This window comes from Rhincodon typus, chromosome 13 (assembly GCF_021869965.1).
Source record: "Rhincodon typus isolate 14 chromosome 13, sRhiTyp1.1, whole genome shotgun sequence".
In the NCBI taxonomy this organism is placed as follows: Eukaryota; Metazoa; Chordata; class Chondrichthyes; order Orectolobiformes; family Rhincodontidae; genus Rhincodon; species Rhincodon typus.
In genome coordinates, this window is record NC_063344.1 from 41,774,763 (window position 1) to 41,794,345 (window position 19,583).

Below are 19,583 nucleotides of genomic sequence, written 5' to 3' on the forward strand. Positions count from 1 at the left end.
ACCTCATTACAATCTTGGTCTATAATATGAACAAAGGAGGTGAATTCCAGAGGCGAGGTGAGAATGACAGTCCTTGACATTACTGCTGCACTCAACTGAGTACGGCACCAAGCAGGTCAGTCATCTCTGCTCCAGGGCATTTCCTCAGGGTAGTGTCCCGGGCCCAACCATCTTCAGCTACTTCATCAAAGACCTTCCTTCCCTCCATCATAAGGTTAGAAGTGGGATGTTTGCTCATGCTTGAACAATGTTCAGCACCATTATTGACTCCTCGGATATTGAAGCAGTCTAAGTCCAAACGCAGCAACTTGTGGACAATATCCAAGTGCGGGCTGACAAGTAGCAAGTAACATTAATGACATACAAGTGCCAGGTAATGATCATTTCCAAGAAGAGAGAATCTAATCATTACACCTTGACATTCAATGACATTGCCATCACTAAAGCTCTCACTATCAACAACTGAGGTTACCATTGACAACAAACTGAAATGGACTATATAAACACAGTGGCTAAAAGAGTAGGTCAGAGGCTAGGAATACTGCTATGAGTAACTCACCTCCTGACTCCCCAAAGCCTGTCCACCATCTACAAGGCACAAGGACTGCGATGAAATACTCTGCACTTGTTTGGCTGAGTGCAGCTCCAACAAACCTCAAGAATCTTGACACCATCCAGGTCAAAGCAGGCCACAAACATTCACCCTCTTTACCATTGGCAGTCAGTAGCAGTAGTGTCTACTATCTACAGGATGCACTGTAGAAATCCACCAAGGCTCCTAAGACAGCACCTTCCAAACCCATGAACACTATAATCTAGAAGGACAAAGGCAGAATATGCATGAGAACACTACTACATACAAATTTCAGACCAAGCCACCCTCCATCCTGACTTGGAAATATTTCACTGTCCTTTCAGTTTCATTGGGTCAAAATGCTGTCAACCCACATCATATGGATTGCAGTGGTTCAGGAATCTGGTTAAATGATGCCACGGATCCCTGAGTGCCACATATGTGCAGTCAATGGCCCTTTGTGCCTGAGGGAATCCAGCAGTGGCTGCAAATATGATGAATCAGGCACCGCTGTCAACTGGGTACATGACAAAGTGGACAAACTTAATTCCTTTCCTGTAAAAGGTATCAGTGAGCTCACAAATACACTAGTGGGCTGTTGACTGGGGGATCACCACACATTTCCTCAGACAGCTGCTGAATTAAGTCAGTCAAGCGGCAAGCAAGGAAGTACTGGTCTGTGTAGATATATCACGAATGAGTTCCTTTTACAATTTGAGATCTTGAAATAGTCAAGCTACCTTTTAAGTCTTTATCAGGCTGTACATGTGTTGGGTTGAAAACTGCCCTACAGCCATGTCTACAGGGTGAGGTCCATCCTTCATCATCCATGGTTTTCTACTTCCTCATTCTGCCATGTACAAGAACTTAAACTTGATCTTGACATTGCATTCCACGAATGTGACAATTAGCTCAAACTAACTGTTGGTGGCATTCATCATCCTCTGCAATCCACCTCTACAGCTTGCATAATGCTTTTATAAACAAACAAAAAAAATCAAATTCTCTTTTCAAAATTACTAGAATCTGCTTCCAGAAACTTTTCAATCATAATTCCAGCACAAAGACGACTTTTCTCTTGCTGTTTGTTTCTATACAACAGCACCACCTTCAGGCCAACTCTGCTCACAAGATTCTTTCCAGATGCTGTCAACAGAAGACTTTTTTTTATTGTTGTTCTGTACCTCCACTGTATTTATACGCTTTTGCTCTTTATCCCATGATAGATTTACTTAACAAAATTCGACTAAACTCATTCTTTAAACTTTCAGTTGACTATGTGTATGGACACTTGGAAGATTAATATCCATATTTGGGCTGATAAGTAGCAAATACCTCCTCCAACTAGAGGATCTAACCATTCCACCTTGATATTCAATGGCATAACCATTGCTGAATCTTTCACTTTCAAATTTCTGGAGGTTACCATTGGCCAGAAACTGAACTGGACTACAAATGTAAATACTCTGGCTACAAGAGCAGAGCAGATCAGAATCTGAGAATCCTGTAGTAATTCACCTCTGACTCCCAAAGTATGCCCACCATCTACAAAGCACAAGTCAGAAGTGCAATGCAGTACACTCTACTTGCCCGTTTGAGTGCAGTTCCAACAACACCCATCCTGGATAAAGTGACCTGCTTTAATGGCACGATTTCCCCAAACATGCACTCTCCAGCACTAAAGCTCAGCAGCAGCAGTGTGTGCCATCTATACCACATGCTGCAGAAATTCACAAAGGAACCTCAGATAGCACCTTCCAAACCTGTGACCACTAAAATCTAGGACAAGGGCAGAAGGTACATGGGAACACCACCACCACCTGTAAGTTCACCTCCAAAGCACTCACATTCTGATTTGGAAATATGACACTGTTCCTTCAATGTCACTTGGTCAAAATCCTGGGACTCCCTCTTCAATGGCAATTTGGGCCTACCTACATTAACCAGACTGCAGCTCATCACCACATTCTCCTGGGCAAATAGGAATAGGTAATAAATGCTAGCACAGAAATCAACACCCACATCCCATGAGTGAATAAAAAAAAGTTAAACCACTTTACCATTTTTGAAAATGGATTACATCACTCCTCAATCTTTTAAGTTCAGAGGAAAAATTCCACATTTATCAAACATGTTTTGAAACTCAACTCTTTAAGTCCTTGAACAAAACTGCTGAGGCTGTGCTGCACTCCATCCTATTTCAATCTGTCTTCGTCAATGTTTGGTGTCTTATACCCATCATGTTCAGGAGCTCTTCACAAAATTCAACTGCAATGTGATTTCAAAATACTTTTGACTGCAAATATTAAGCTTAGTTTTGTAAAATTAATAGGAGCAGCACTGTGGTTCTGTGGTTATCACTGCTGCCTCACAGCACCAGGCAACTGTCTGTGTGGAGTTTGCAATTTCTCTCCCTGACTGCGTGGGTTTCCTCTGGGTGCTCCGGTTTCCTCCCACAATCCAAAGATGTGCAGGCTAGGTGGATTGGCCATGTTAAATTGCCCATAGTGTCCAGGGCTATGCAGGCTAGGTGTATTAGCCATGGTTAATGCAGGGTTACAGGGTTAGGAAAGGTGTATGGGTCTGGGTGGGAGGCTGTTCAGATGGTCGGTGTGGAATCGATGGGCCGAATGGCCTGCTTCAACACTGTGGGGATTCTATGATTCTATGAAGATGGGAGATACAAGACAATTTTTTTTTAAGATTCTGTTGAACTTCAGATAAAGTAAAATCTACAAGTAAATCTCTAAAAATATTTTCAGCAAAAATTCAGTCTGACTTACTCACCTACTTCCAGTTTAGAACATGAATTCATTTCTGGTTTAATTTGTTGCACAGTGGAATTGTAATTTGGAACAGTTTGAGCTGCCCTTATCTTAATCAAAGAGACATTGTACTATTAACATGATGTAGCTCCATGAATAAGTAGGTTTTCTCCCTTTCCATTCTCTGTCCTAAAGATTTTAATTCATTCTACAGCATCATCTACAGGTACAGAAGGTTTCTTTTCCTTTGTGCACCAACTATCAGATTTTTCAGTCTGCCTCTTACCTCCATATTTCCATTTGCAGCAGCTTTGTGCAGAGCAGTTTGATTATTTTCATCCCTGGCTTCTATGTCTGCTCCTTTCTTCAATAAATAGTAGGTGGCCTTGATATTTCCAGCCTCAACTGCTAATTGCAGTGGAGTCATACCATAGTCTGTCTTCTCATTCAGTGAAGACCCCTCCTTCAGCAGCAGTTCAATGAGGTCTGTATGCCCATTCAAGCAGGCCCAGTGTAATGGGGTCCACTTATTGTTATCTTTAATGTCTGCAGAGGCTCCATATTTTATTAAGAGCTGAGCTGTGCTTAAGCAACCAGCAGCTGCACTGCAGTGAAGTGGGCTTGCTCCACAGCGAGTTTGGGGCTCAAGAAGGGCTCCACGGTGTAAGAGGTAATCCACTGCATCAGTGTGTCCATTATAAGCAGCCCTATGCATTGCCGTATAATAATACTTACTCCTGCTATTGATAGCTGCACGTCTATGAAGAAGATACTTGATCAAAGAAATATTTCCACAGAATGCAGCATGGTGAAGTGGAGTCCAGCCCGAATTATCCTTGCAATCATCATTCAAAGCAGCAGACCTATGACCATTAACTTAATATTAGTATTTATTATGAAAGTCATTATACCCCAAATATGTAAATTATATGTGTGAATATTAATTTGAATGCATAAAAGTGTATAATCTCTAAGCAAAGATACCAAATAGATTCCATAAACAATAAATATTAATCCATGAAAGTAAATCAAAGTACTACACCTGGCTGAATCACAATGAACTACAATTAATATTCTCCATTATTAATAATATCAATCTCATGAACGTACAAATATATGAATCTGCAAAAGGCCACTTGGCCCATTGAGCCTATTCCACCATTCAAAGAGATCATGGCTGATCTGAATACTCCATACTCCCAGCTACCCATGGTAACCTGTCACCTCCCTGCCTACAAAGAATTGAGCTATCTCTGCCTTAAAAATATTGCCTTTCATGAGGAAACAACTTTTCCACATCAGTCCTGACAAGACCTTAGACGTTTCAATGAATTCACCTGTTATCTTTCTAAACCCCAGCGGATACTAGCCTAGCCTGTCCAATCTTTCCTCGTAAGACAACCCACACGTTCCAGATATTAATCTGGTGAACCTTCTCAAAATGTGTCCAATACATTTATAACCTCAAGTGAGGAGATCAATACTGTGCACAGTATTCCAGACCCCTTTTAAAAAACTAGTTCTAGACTGCCACGCAAGAAGAAACATGCTTTGGACATCCACTCTGTCAAATCCTCTCAAGATCTTATATATTTCAATTAAGTTACCTCTAATTCTTCTCATCTCCAGCGGATACGCGCCCAGCCTGTCTAACCTTTCCTCATAAAACAATTCAATCATTCCAGGGATTAGTCTGGAAACCTTCTCTGAACTGCTTTCAACGCATTAACATTCTTCTGTAAGTGTGGTGACCATTGCTCTACACAGTACTTCGGGTGCAGTCCCATCAATGTCCAGTATAACTGAAGCATAACATCCCTACTTTTGTATCGATTGCTCTTGTCAGAAAAGATAACATTCTAGTAATATTTTTCTAATTACTTGCAGTACCTGCATACTAATCTTTTACAATTCATTCACTAGGATGCTCAGATAACTTTGCATCTCATCATAGAACCCCTAGAGTGTGGAAACAGGCCCTTCAGCCCAACAAGACCACACCAACCCTTGGAGCATCCCACCTAGACCCATCCCCCTATAACACACCTAAGCTACACATCCCTACAGGCAATTTAGCATGGCCAATCCACCTAGCCTGCACATCTTTGGACTGTGGGAGAAAACCGGAGCACCCAGAGGAAACCCACGCAGAGCTGGGGAAACTCCACGCAGACAGTCACTTGAGGGTGGAATCAAACCCAAGTCCCTGGCGCTGTGAAGCAGCAGTGCTAACCACTGAGCCACTCAAATGTGAATAGACCATAGAGATCAGCAATCTCTAACTATTTAGATATTATGCTTCTTTTTCATATTTCCTGTCAGGAAAGGAAACTTTACATGTTCCAACATTATATTCCATTTGCCAAATCTTTGACCTATGATTTGACCTATCCTTTTGTAGTCTCCTGTCAGTTCATATTTACTTTCCTCTCTATTTTGTGCCATCAGCAAATTTAGCAACCATACCTTTCATTCCTTCATCCAAGTTGTTTGCATATATTTTATTAAGCCAAGGTCTCAGCACTAATCACTGTTACAGACCACTTTGTTACATCTTGACAACCAGAAAATACCCATTTATGCCTACTATTTCTATTAGCTAGCCAAACTCCCAAACATGCCGAATTTATTAACCCCATACCATGAGCTTTTATTTTCCCACACTACCCATTGATGTGGAACCTTACCAAATGTCTTCTAAAAAATTGAGTACAGTACATCGCCCTTTATTCACAGCCCATGTTACCTCTCCAAAGAACACCAACACAACAGTTAAACATGATTTTTCATTGCAAAAAACCTTGTTGCCTCTGCTTGGGTTCCTTATCTTTCTCAAGGTGCCCCATTATAATAGGTATAGCTTTTAGCATTCTCCTTATGACAGCTAAATGGCCTGTAGTTTCCTGCTTTCTGTCTCCTTCCTTTTTGAATAAAGGAATTATATGAACTGTTTTCCAATCCAATAGAAACTTCCTGATTCAAGTTGATGAAGTAGAGTTTATTTATTAATCACAGTTTATTTATTTATGAATACAGAATAAAATTGTCGTGATGGTATAAAAAGTAGCTTCATTCACTGGCCTGAGAATGAGCCACAGTTAACAGGAAGGTTTGAGAAAGATGACTGGGAATGGGCCTCATTTATACTATTTGGGATTCTAAAACCTGATGTGTTATTGTTAAGAAATTTAGATGCTGTGGTAATTCAGTGACACATTATCATTTGAAGCGAGTTCAACATACTTAGCAGAAAGTTGACATTGAACTGTTGCACCTCGGTTGTCTTCCTGGTTTGCAACAGGCGGTGTTTCTGCTTTCTGCCCAGATAAGAGTGTCATGGTCAAGCAGGAAGGCATACACCATCCCTGCTGAGGTTGATTCACATCTGCAGGCTTGACATTCATGTTTATTCTGACCGTGCTGCAGGAAGAAACTGAATCGTGTAAATCCATCCATTTCCATGTAATTTCTGAAAGGGCTGACATGGCAGATTCTGTAAAAAGAAATACTATCTGACAATCATGTATTGAAAGCAAAACGAATACCCAATAAAATGATCACATTTTGGTCAGTTTAAAGAGATTTAATAAAAATTCTGGTGGCGTGAAATGAAAGGTTGTTTAAATGGAACAGTCTTTTATTACCAATTAACCAGGTCTTAAATATGTAGACCATTCATGTTGCTATGAGATGAACATGTTATTGAACATTGAAAGATAGATTTATGACAGACAGTTAAATATATACAATTACAGTATATAGTCCATTCATGCTGGTCAAGAATATATTCATCTAGAAAGTTAGCATCTTAAAAAAAAGGAAATCTTAATATTTGCTACATTGGAAGACCATGAACAATTGTTGTGATGTAAGTGCCAGTTATTGCTCCAAGTTAAACCACTGCCATGAGGATAGTTGATAAATAAGTGATTTGAAAATAAGATGAGCGATCCTTACCATTTAACCACAGACCCCAGCATAAATTGTGCTGTACAAAATGTGCTGAATGTGTTCAACAATACTTGCTGAACCTAGAGGTGTCTTTTGGAGGGGAGGGGCTGTTCAGCACATCATCATTGCTGGCTGAGTGCCATTTATTAATATTATCTCTCTTCGGTACTTAATGGCTAATGGCGATAACATTTTTTTAAGTCTGTGTTTCTGATGCGGTGACAGAAGTGGGAAAAAGTGCCTGGGCGCTCTTGGTGCAGCACCAGGGAATCACATTTTAAGGAGCATTCTGTCAAATTCGCACAGCAGTAAGTACAGCATGGTCTCACTTCAATATTCCCTCTGAAGGCCAAGGGAACAGTGAACGAGTGAGTCAGACGGCTTGGTGGGAATTGGTTAATCAGCTCAATTCTTACAACATTAGTTACAGTGCCTGAAACATCTCACTATCTCTACAGGAACAACAAGGTAGAACTGCACAGCTCTGGCTTTGTTTGTTTCCAATACTTAAAATTAAGTTCATATTTTTACATACCTTTCTTTCTGAAAACTACCTACATGTTGAAGCCCCTCTTCTGAGTTTCCGAACTTTTGAGTTAAAAAATACCTGAAGCAAACAGGTCACCATTGTGAAGAGTACCCTGCGGCCAATGATATGGTTAAATAGGTGGGAGGGACCTCAAGGTCTGCCTGGAGCATTGGGCGTCTGGTCAGCAGAAGGACACTTTCAGGCAGCTGCCTTAGCTTTGATGCCTTCAGAGGCCTGCAGGCAAATTGGAAAATTGCAGTCAGCCTCTGACATTTAGCTTTAAATGGCTACTTACTCAGCTTAAATGGCTACTCAACACTTGCAGGGTGACACTGACAAATCAGCACACCAGCCAAATGTTTGTGCCCACCCTGCTGTGTATTTGTCCCTATATGGGGGTAATAATCCTGACTTTAGTGTCATTTAGGAGTGTATCTTATGTCTGCAATTGTAGCAAATTATGTAGAGGATTCTTTGGATACTGCAGTTTCCAAGTACATTGATTATAATCAGGTAGCAGAAACCAGCTTGACAGAATGTAGGAATTACTGAAAATCATCAATGTTGGAACAATTGCAAGCACAAGAAGGCTAGGATAGCCTAGCTTGAGTTTAAAATCTCAGTGTGAGAATTATGTGGAAACATTGTACCATTTAAGGATGAGGTTAGCTAAACCTGGATAAAATATACTGAGGAAAAGAAATAGATGACGTTTGCCAAGAGGAAATAATGATTCAAGTTCAGAAAAACTTTGAGTGCTGACATTAGAAACACATAAAAAATTGCTGGAAAATCTCAGCAAGTCTGGCAGCACCCTTCTTCAGAACTAATGGTAGCTGGGAAAAAGAGGGTATTTATGCAGAATATAGTATGGGGGGATGAGTAAAAAATAGGTGGATATAGGGCCCAAAGAGAGAGGAAAACAGCTGTACAGAAAAAGGAGTGGGTAATTGTTAGCCTTAGAGAATCTATAGCTATAAATGGGGACTATTAGTGGCTGACAAAGGGATATGTATGGTAGCAGCCCATGTGATGAAAAGACCTGGTGTGTGGGGGTTGGGGTAATGACATGGGAGAAGGTACTCAAGATCTAAAATTGTTGAATCCTACACTAAGTCCTGAAGGCTGCAGAGTTCCCAAGGTGGAAAATGAGATGCTGTTCTTTCAGGAACAAAAACAGAAGTTGCTGGAAAAACTCAGCGAGTCTGGCAGCTATTCTTTCAGCTGAACTGAGTTTGCCTGAAGCACTGCAACAGGCCTGAGACAGAGATATTGGCCGGGGAACACGGTGGTGCATTGAAGTGGCAGGCAACCAGAAGCTCAGGGTCTTTTTTTACGGACAGATGTAAATGTTCTGCAAAGTGGCCACTCAGTCTACACTTCATTTCCCGAATGTAGAGGAGACCACATTGTGAGCACCAAATGCAGTAGACTAGTTTGAGTGAAGTGCCTGTAGAGTGCTGCTTCACCTGGAAGGTGTGTTTGGGGCCATGGATAGTGAGGATGCAGGAAGTAAATGGGCAGCTGTTACACCTTCTCCGATTGCAGGGTAAAGTGCCATGGGGGTGCAGGTGGGTGTTGGGAGTGAAGGAGGTGTGGACCAGGGTGTCCCCGAGGGAAGGGTCCTTGCAGAAGACAGACAAGGGATGGGAGGGGAATATGTGTCTGGTGGTGGCATCTCGCTGGACTTGGCAGAAATGGTGGCTAATGATCCTTTGGATGTGGATGTTTGTGGGATGGCAAGTGAGGACAAGGAGAGCCCTATCGCTGTTGTGGAAGGGAAGAGCGAGGGCGAGGCAGAAGTGTGGGAGATGGGTCGGATCCAGCCTGTCAGCAACAATACTGGGGAGTCCTCAGCTGAGGAAGAAGGTGGACATTTCGCAGACTTCCTTCGTATACTCAATGTAACTTTGGGAGTCAGAGGGTATTTAGTGGATATTGGTGGCCAGCCTATTGTTTAATCCCACCTCCTCCCCCCACTCTGTCTTCGGCATAAATACAAACCTTCTCCTAGCTACCATCAGTTCTGAGGAAGGGTCATTAGGCCCGAAACATTAACTCTGATTTCTCTCTACAGATGCTGCCAAACCTTTTATGTTTTTCCAGCAATTGTCCAACAGGTATACAAAAGCAGTTATCTAAATTGCAGCTAAGGATAATAGTACATGGGAGAGAAATCTTGAACAATGCCACACACCATTGTAGAGCAGTGTTCAGCTAATTAGAAAAATTGTAAAATAAGCCAGTTTAAAAGAAGACAACTTGTAATTATCGGAAGTTTTCTTGAGCTGTAGCCAAAAGTCCCAATGGTACTTCACCTCACAGAGTAAGGGATATATAATGACACTTAAGACGATAGCAAATTAGAAGTCACTGTTCATATTAAAAGTAAGGGAAATATGAATTCTTGCAAGATTGGTTTAACGGTGTGCAGTTCTTTAATTTAAGCAATTTCACGATTAGCCTGGTACCATGTTGCAAGCCCATTAGAGTGAGGCAGACATAACACTTCAATATTTGGATCAAGACCAAGTGCAGAAGGAAGGATATTTTTTGTAGGACATTAGGAATGTGAAAGCTGTGCATCAGTCATGAAACTGAATTGGATCCATTGTCTCCAGAGAGAATAATGTGGGAGCTATTGAACTAAGAAACGAAAGAGTTCAAGCTTTTGCTTGTTTGAAGAAAAAAGTTTGTTATTTTATGCCAGGGATTCATTAAGAAAATTATAATGGTAAGTATAAATTTACACAAATTGTGTAACACAAATCAAATTTGTGAATCAATTTGTGATTTCTGAACACAAATCAAAATGAATTTCGTGGAAGACATAAGTGGACTGCAGTACTAAACTTGTTACAATGCAATAACGAGATTATCTCTGGTGAATAAGGTCAAAACCAAAGGAAAGCTAATGTAAAACCAACCACAATGCAAAGGATTTTCAAGTAATTCTCAAAGATGGAAATAGAGAAAACTAACATTTTTAACTTCTGGATGGCAGACTTTGATGGGGATGGAACGAAGAATGATGGTTTGGCCTTTGTTATTAAATAGGTAGGTAGAGATAGAAAATAATTAAGGAACTGGAGAACAAGCATTCCATCAGACATTAGAGGAGGTAGTAAATGAATGCGAGCAACAGAAAGTAATGCGGCAATGGGGCTAAAATATCTTTCATTAAGTTCAAAGGTACAGGCACAGTTAAGAACAGCGTTGCCAGCTTTTATTTATGTCATGCTTTTAATGTAATAAAATGTCCCAAAGCACTTCATATTGTAATAACCTGTCTTTGAACCCCATGAGGACATATTAGGTCAGGTGAACAAAAGTTTGGTCAAACAAGTAAAAGGTGGAAATGGGTAAAAGGTCTCTTAAAAGGTGGAAAGTAAAGTAAGAAGACAGAGACATGTGGGGAGGGAATTCCAGAGCTTGGGGTACTTGGCCAGCAATGATGGAGAATTTATAATTGGGAGCAGACATGTGGCCATGATTAGTGGAAAACAGATATTTCAGAGCTATGTGGAACTGAGGGAGATTTCTGAAGTAAGGAGATGAATAGCATCAGAGATTTCAATTGGGAGAAATGTAAACTGAGTGAAGAAATTGGTTAGAAGTCAATGAGTTAAGAATTGTAAGAGAGAAGATTGTAGAAACTGCATTGAAAGAGGTGACAAAGGTAAGAAGTAATTAACTAGGCAGGTAGAGTTTTTTATGAGTTGTGAGTGTAAATACAGTTAGCCTGCACTCATAATTATGGTAGATCCTGGTGACAAAAAGTAAATGATTTGGAGGTGATAAATCATGAGACATCTTGAAGATATGCTAACTACTAACAAACACAAATTATTGTTTTCTAATAAACAAGAGGAAAGTTGTAGAATTCAGACATTAGTAAAGTTGTTGATATTGTCGACATTGTGGAAGAGCAAGGAAAATTTTGAAGTGGATAATTAAGTTTTGAATTACAGATAGTTTTCAAGGAAGCTGCACTGCATAACTAATAGGATCAATGCCAGGAAATTTGTTCTATTTCAGGCAGGCTAATGATTTGCAAGAAAAGAACATAATAATCTAGCTAAATTTGCTAATGATACAACTTTGTGCATAGTTTAAAAGCAGGGTACAATTGTTACATCATGAATGCAAAGAGCAAGGTCAAAGACTCCTGCTGACCTCCTAATGTGCTGCTCATAGCAGTCACTATACACGCTTTTCACAGATGCCTGGATTTCCCTGAATATGTTCATCCCTAATATCACGCGTATTGTCAACTTCCTTGCCTCCACTGGGGTATCATTTGGCCCCTGAACTACCAAAGTCCTCAGGCTATGAAAGGTGTGATACGGAGAGCTCGAAGTGGCTATGGTAGGGATTTCTGACCTCTCTGATGTTGAGAACCAAATGGGGGAAGAAAATCAACCAGCTCACCCTCTTCAACAAGATGCTCACGGAAGAATTAATTGACACCTTTGCTCCAGTGTCAATTTGCCCCTGTAAGAATAATTCACATATGATGGGTGGGGGTGGAGGTGGGAATAGAATATGTAAAAATGTTGAAGTCACCTATGCGACTCATGTAGGTGGAACTCCTACCTTGCTGAATTATCTTGCTGGTCCCTATTGTGTATGTAAGATGGAGGGATGTCATTCACTGGCTTGGATCTTAGTGGGAGACCCAAATAGTTCAACATCTGGTGAGAGGGGAAGGGTGTTGCACTGGATGAGAGCTCTGTGCCTGACAGCAGTGGTGGCCATGGTTGTTGAGAGCAGTCTCATTTGAAATGCCCAGTCTTGTCACAATTCCAACAACTGTTTGGAGCACTGCCTGGGCTGGACCTTCAGTGAGGCTTACCAGAGATATAGGACAGCAAAGACTGGGTCTGCACTTGCTTAGCAGTTATCTGTTCCATCTGTCTCTTAAGCCTGAGGTCTACATTCCCATCCCACTTACAGTCATCTCCCTGTTGTTTCCTGGTGTAAGGAGACTAATCCTTTCCCATGTGCCACAAAACTAAAGCAATTTTGTGTAGAATTTGTACTTGAATCGCCAATTGCAATCAAAGTGGAAACCCCATTTCAAAGCATTTCAAAAGTGAGGTGACTGTGTGGATCTCAGTTTTGGTTATGTATCTAAATATGATTGTTGTTTAAATTCTCAGAAGCAAAAAGTTCGAAATTAAATAGCTAGATACTTAAAGCCTAAAGACACAAATATTTTCAGACTCTGATTCTTAATTAGAAAATCCAAAAGTATTCTAATTAATTACTGATCCTTGGTTCATAACAAATGCTGAACTTTTTACTTTGTCCTAGACATTTATATTGTGTAGAATGTTCATGTGACTGCTGAAATTACAGGGGGTCCGCAATAAACATCATTTATTGTCTTGCACTCACATCACTGACTGTTTGAGGAACTAAACGTCAATTTTCGCCACACTCACATTGCATCATTTTTGATTCAGTTCAGTTTAATATAGAAACCATATAACTTGTAATTTGCAACTGTGGCACCATCTTAGCATCTACTCCCAGCAACCTGTCTGATGCTTCTGAGTCATATAATGTTCTCTCACATTGTTCATAGCAGGGCATGTGTGTACACGGTGTTGTACAGTATAGTACATGTATGATGTGTTTTTTGGTTGCTGGGTATGAAACACATTTCCCTAAGTTACAGCCCGTATCCTTACTTTATTCCGCCGTTTCTTATGGGGGAAGTTGCACCAACATGAGTTGCATAGGCGACTTCAACATTTTTACAGATCCTATTCCCACTCCCCACGCCGCACCCACTGTTGTTACATTATTTTTGTAGGGCAAATTCCTTGATATAAATATTTCAATATAAGTTGCACTTTTTATCAAGGACTGTCTGTACACATTACATTGAATGGGACTGGAAGAGGAATTCATAACAAATAGGACGAGTAATCACGTAGCCCACTGACCTTGCTCCCCATTCAATGCAATTCAGGCTGATCCTAAACTTCAATTCTACTTCCCCAAATGCTCCACAAGTCCCTTGATTCCCTGAGAGGCCAATACTATCCACCTTAATTTTAAATACATTTAACGAGTATATGTAGCTCCCTGGGATAGAGAATTCCAAGGATTGACAACACTTTGAATGAAGAAACTTCACATCTTAGTTCAAAATAATCAACCCTTTATAATGCGACTCTATCTTCATATTAATGATTCATCAGCCAGGCTAAATATCTCCCCACGTCTAGTTGTCAAGTCCCTTCAGATCTTGTATGTTTTAATTAAATTATGTTTAATTCTTCTAAACTCCAGTGAATATATATCTGATTTAGTTACCTTTTAATCATTGGACAACCCTCTCTTCCCAGGGATCAAGCTACTGAATCATCGCTGTAAAACATCAAATGCAAGTAGCCTGAAATGTCAGCTTTCCTGCCCCTCCGATGCTGCCTGGACTGCTGTGTTCGTCCAGCTCTACACATTGTTATCTCAGATTCTCCAGCATTGGAGTGAGTTTTTGAGTGAGTTTTAACCCCACTGCAAAGTCTCTTCTAAGGATGCCTACCGTGAAGAAGTTACCCTCCTCCCTCTGGAAAGACCTCAGTGGATCTCTCTCCCAATGCAAGTACATCCTTCCTTAAATATGGAGACCAAAAGTGCACAAGGTATTTCAGTTTTTCTGAAGAAGGGTCTAGGCCCGAAACGTCAGCCTGTCTGCTCCTATGATGCTGCTTGGCCTGCTGTGTTCATCCAGCCCTGCACCTTGTTGTCTCGGATTCTCCAGCATCTGCAGTTCCTACTATCTCTGAAGGTATTTCAGTTGCAGTCAAAGCTCTATACAATTGTAGCAAGCCTTCTTTATTCCGATATTCCAATCCCCTTGCAATACAGGGCAACATACCTTTTGCCCTCCTAATTGCATACTTCTTGTGTTCCATATACGAGTACACCAAAGTCTCTTTGAACATCAAAATTGACAAGTTTCACACCATTTTTAAAAAAAAGTATTCTGCTTTTCTATTCTTACGACAAAAGTGAATAACCTCACACTTAGTCATATTATATTCCAGCTGATATATTAAGTTTTTGACATTTCTATCATCTTATTTTCTTAGCAATTGTTGCAAATAATTACTTATCTGACAATAGAATATTGCAAGTTTATTTTTAAAACTTAAGGAAATAAAGATACAGCTCACTGTGTGTTTCTAGCCATTTCCATTTTATATATTATACATTTCTTTTCCATTACATGGTTAAATTCAGTGAGAAATGATCAAGCTAATTTGTCCACTATTTCAACATAAAACAATAGATCTAAGCTAATGGCCACTATTATTGCTTTCTGTCATTTGACTTCATCTCGCTTCTAGTTTTACCATAATTGAGAAAAGAAGAAATAGTTTTGCAACTCTAGATATTTACCTACACTTATCCTTGATCCAATAATCCAATTTATCACACAGGGTACAAGTTAAATTGTAATAATATTAGTGAATGAACATTTACTTACCAATATATACGATTTTTCAAATAACTGCGCAAGTAGGCTCCAACTTCCTGTTACAAACACTTCCTTTTAGAAGAGGTGGGTAACAAAACCTCAAAACATAATTGCAACACAAAAGAACAGACTAAATTGACACCAAACTAAAAGAAATGAGCCTAGTGCTCACAGGGAATTTAAAAATTTATTAGAAGTCTTTTACCTACAGCACATGGTCAGTGAACTTGGAGGGTGGATCAGTGCCCTTTATGGTATCTGAAATTAGTGGAACAATAGTTGATAGTTTCTATAATAAAAAAAATTAGCAGTTTGCTTCACTGGATTACAGCCCAGATAGTAAGGACAGAAATCTACCCTGTCAAGCTCCCAGTCCAGAACTCTGTAACAGGTGAATTTTCGCCAAATTTATTCTCTGTGGTTCTAAGAGCACTAGTGCTGCAATACTTCTCAAACTTTTTCCCACCATAATCCTATTTTGATGCTTGAAAATTGTTGTAATCCCTCTGTGGGAACCATGAAAGTGGGGCCAGGGGTGTGGGTGGGGAGAAGACCTGTGAGACCTGGATAGGGGTGGGGCTGGGCCTGGTAGGGGGAAGGGGAATGCAATGTTCTATGGTGGCCATTACTGCCTTGGAGTCTGGGAGCCCAAAACTGCAGTTCACAACCCCATTTAGGTTCCCAAGCTTCACTTTGGGAAGCTCTGTTATAATGTTCAAGATTCTACTCTTAATATTGTAACTAATTATGTTTGTCACAATGTTCAGAGATCCTCTGTACAAACAGCCCTTAGAAAGTTGTATTTGAAATAAAGAAAGCATTCATCTTAGAACTATCTGATTGGTTTCAATCAGGATTCCCTTCAATTTGAAATGTAAACATAGAACATTGTTACCTTGTATTTTGAAATGCCTTCAGTAATAATACTTAATTTTGTGAACGAAAATGTCCTCTAAATTGCTGAATGCTCTGAACAAACTGAATGGTGGGACCTTTCAGTCCTTGCCATGGTCAGAAGAATGGCAGGCGGGTGAACCTTGTTGAGTGAGAAGCCACAAAGCAGATTCCCAGCATCGAGATAAACTTCATCGATTAAGTTCTCCCCTTTTAGTGGTGGGTTGACTGTGTCACCATCAGGCTAAGTGCATGCATTTACTATTCATTCCTTCCATAACCTGCTGGAATTTACTTCATCTTCCCAATAAGCTTCAACACAATGGAGAAACTCAGTGCTTCAGAAAGCTGGCAGCAAAAAGTAGGTGTGGAGCAGGTAAGTAGCACTTCATTCACCTCTGGGAATATACTTGCTGCTTTGTCCTCATAGCAATGTGACTTTAAATGATGCTTACAGCCACATGCATTCACACTTCTCTGAGTATAGTCGACACATCTAAATGGACCCAGGCACACTGTTGACTAGGGTCATCTTTAAACCCTACTGGCTCATGACAAATAGGGGGCAACTTATATCTCAAAGGCAGACTTTAATATATGTTATAAAGGGCTGCTTATAGCTGAACAGTGTGGAATCAAAAACAGAGTAAACAAGGAGTCCAAACATCGTCAAGTTGAGAAAGAAGTGAAATGGAGGAAGGTTATGCTCCAATGTCTCTGAGTGTTGTTGTCCTGTGTTGAGTCTAAGGTGCTAATGGGCCTGTTGTCCATTCTGAAGCTGACTTCCATCTGGGGATCAGTCTGAGGATTGGGGAACTGGAGGGAATGATAACAGGATTGGGGGGGATGTTGGTGTCAGTCGTATGTTGTACTTGAAAAGTGTGGAATGAGGAGCATAAAGTCATGTAAGAGGGGTCAAGGAATATTTGAAAACATCTTTGATCAAGGGAGGGGGAATTATGCTTAGCAAGGGCATTTGGACTTCATTCCCCAGGGGCTCCAGGGAAAAGGCTGGGGACATCAGTGGTGACAATGAATGTTATTGCATTGAGGAATGGAGGATGTTGGGTGAGAGGAGGAGGTTGGTACTCAAGTGGCCCAATGAGGGAGGATAATGCTTTACTTTTATTAGAAAATCATGTAGACACGTTACAGGTAAATCAGACTACTTCAAAACATCAGAACAGTGGAAGTATACTTAGCTGTGTCATATTTATTTCTTTAAGTTAAACAGCTGTGCCACTGAGATGCTCTCAAAATGATTACTTCGTCCATTGCCTACCCTCTGTGTGAAAAAGTTGCCCATAGGTCCCTTTTAAATCTTTCCCTTCTCATCTTAAACCTATGCCCTCTAGTTTCGGGCTCCCCTACCCTGGGGAAAAGACCTTGACTAGGGAAAAAGATCTTGACTATTCACCCTATCCATGCCTCTCATGATTTTATAAACATCTATAAGGTTACCCATTAGCCTGCAACACTCCAGGGAAAATAGCCCCAGCCTATTCAGCCTCTCCCTATAGATCAAACCCTCCAACCCTGACATCTGCAGTGGGGGTGGGGAGAGCCTGATGACTGGTGTGCGCTGGTGACTGTGAAGAAATTGCTGGGCATCGTCTTGGCATCAGGGCCTAGAGGGCCCTGGGCTGATGACCGTCTCTTGCACAGATGCATGCCCACTCTCCTTGGCCTGACAGGCTGCTGATAATGTGCTCACTGGCAGAGGGGAGTTGGAGAGGTTGGGCATCTCTGGAAGGCGCTGAGATAAAGCTCCCAGGGTGCCTGTCCATCACTTCTCCTCCAGCCTGCTGGCACCATCCTGCATCCTTGACAGGAAGGGGCACCCGGAGGATTGAAGCTGAGCAGTGAAGGATAGAGCAATGGAGTACAGTTCCAAGACCATATCCAGCAACCACTGACTCCAAGGTGGCCACCACCATTTCCATGGAGGAGGCCAAGTACTTGCATTCAAGAGTCACCACTGTTGAGGGGGAGATGGATAGATTCCTGTAACCTTTGCTCCAAACTACTGAGGGCCTCTGGCTTCCCTACCTGATGGTCCCCAGCCTGTCTCTGCAGGTAGAGAATGTCAATTATGGCTGAGTGCAAGGGCAAGGGGCTGTGCAAGGGCCTGGTCTCTGGCAGACATAGAGTGTCAGAGACCTCAAGTATTTCCTGGCTGCAGACATGATCACCATATAGCGACCCTGGATCAACACAGCTAAAGGTACCCACTGCGGTGACCATCTCTGTGGTGATGGAGGGTGCAGCTGAGCACCTTGCTGAGCTGTCAAAAACTTCTTCCCTGGAGGGGTTTGTGTTGGACAAGCCTCTGTGCCCTCTTCCATTTGTTTTGACCACTCATACCCATGGAAGAGAAGAGAAAGAATTAGTTGGTAAAGAAGCATTACATGTTATACACAGGATAAAATAAAGAACTATGGATGCTAGAGATCTGAAACAAACAAAAACAGAAATTGCTGGAGAAACTCAACAGATCTGGTAGCATCTGTGGAGAGAAAACAGTTAACATGTCAAGTCCTGAGACTTCTTCTTTCTCTTTTCTTCCATGCGTATGAGTGGTCAAAACAAATGGAAGAGGGCACAGAGGCTTGTCCAACACAAGCCCCTCCAGGGAAGAAGTTTTTGACAGCTCAGCAAGGTGCTCAGCTGTACCCTCCACCCTCTATAACACACAAAAGTAGAAATTGCTGGAGAAACTCAGAATAGATCCAAAGAAGAGTCTCAGGACTTGACATGTTAGCTGTTTTCTCTCCATGGATGCTACCAGATCTGTTGAGTTTCTTTAGCAATTTCTGTTTTTGTGTTTTATAGAGTCATTGAGATGTACAGCATAGAAACAGACCCTTTGGTCCAACTCGTCCATGCCAACCAGATATTTAAACTAATCTAGTCCTATTTGCCAGAATTGGACCGTTCCTATTCATATACCCATCCAGATGCCTTTTAAATGTTGTAATTGTACCAGCCTCCACCACCTCCTCTGGCAGCTCATTTCATACACAAACCACCCTCTGTGTGAAAAAGTTGCCCATAGGTCCCTTTTAAATCTTTCCCTTCTCATCTTAAACCTATGCCCTCTAGTTTCAAGCTCCCCTACCCTGGGGAAAAGACCTTGACTAGGGAAAAAGATCTTGACTATTTACGTGATCCATGCCTCTCATGACTTTATGAACATCTATAAGGTTACCCGTTAGCCTCCAACACTCCAGGGAAAATAGCCCCAGCCTATTCAGCCTCTCCCTATAGCTCAAACTCTCCAACCCTCGCAAAATCCTTGTAAATCTTTTCTGAACCCTTTCAAGTTTCCCAACATCTTTCCTATAGCAGGGAAATCAGAAGTGAATGTAATACTCT

The 19,583-nt window shown here is 41.1% G+C and overlaps 1 protein-coding gene across 1 annotated transcript in view; it reads right to left on the reverse strand.

The window, feature by feature from the left end:
- LOC109923297 (ankyrin repeat, PH and SEC7 domain containing protein secG-like) overlaps nucleotides 1-15,361 on the reverse strand; it is a 24,989-nt gene extending 9,628 nt beyond the window's left edge. Inside the window, exons 1-4 of the mRNA XM_048604608.1 lie at nucleotides 15,324-15,361; nucleotides 6,583-6,832; nucleotides 3,626-4,202; nucleotides 1,497-1,548 (exon numbers count right to left, since the gene is read on the reverse strand). Coding sequence (XP_048460565.1) covers nucleotides 1,497-1,548; nucleotides 3,626-4,202; nucleotides 6,583-6,824 — 871 coding nt within the window. The 5' untranslated portion in view covers nucleotides 6,825-6,832; nucleotides 15,324-15,361. The remainder of the gene's footprint in view (nucleotides 1-1,496; nucleotides 1,549-3,625; nucleotides 4,203-6,582; nucleotides 6,833-15,323) is intronic.
- Nucleotides 15,362-19,583: the final 4,222 nt, after the last annotated feature.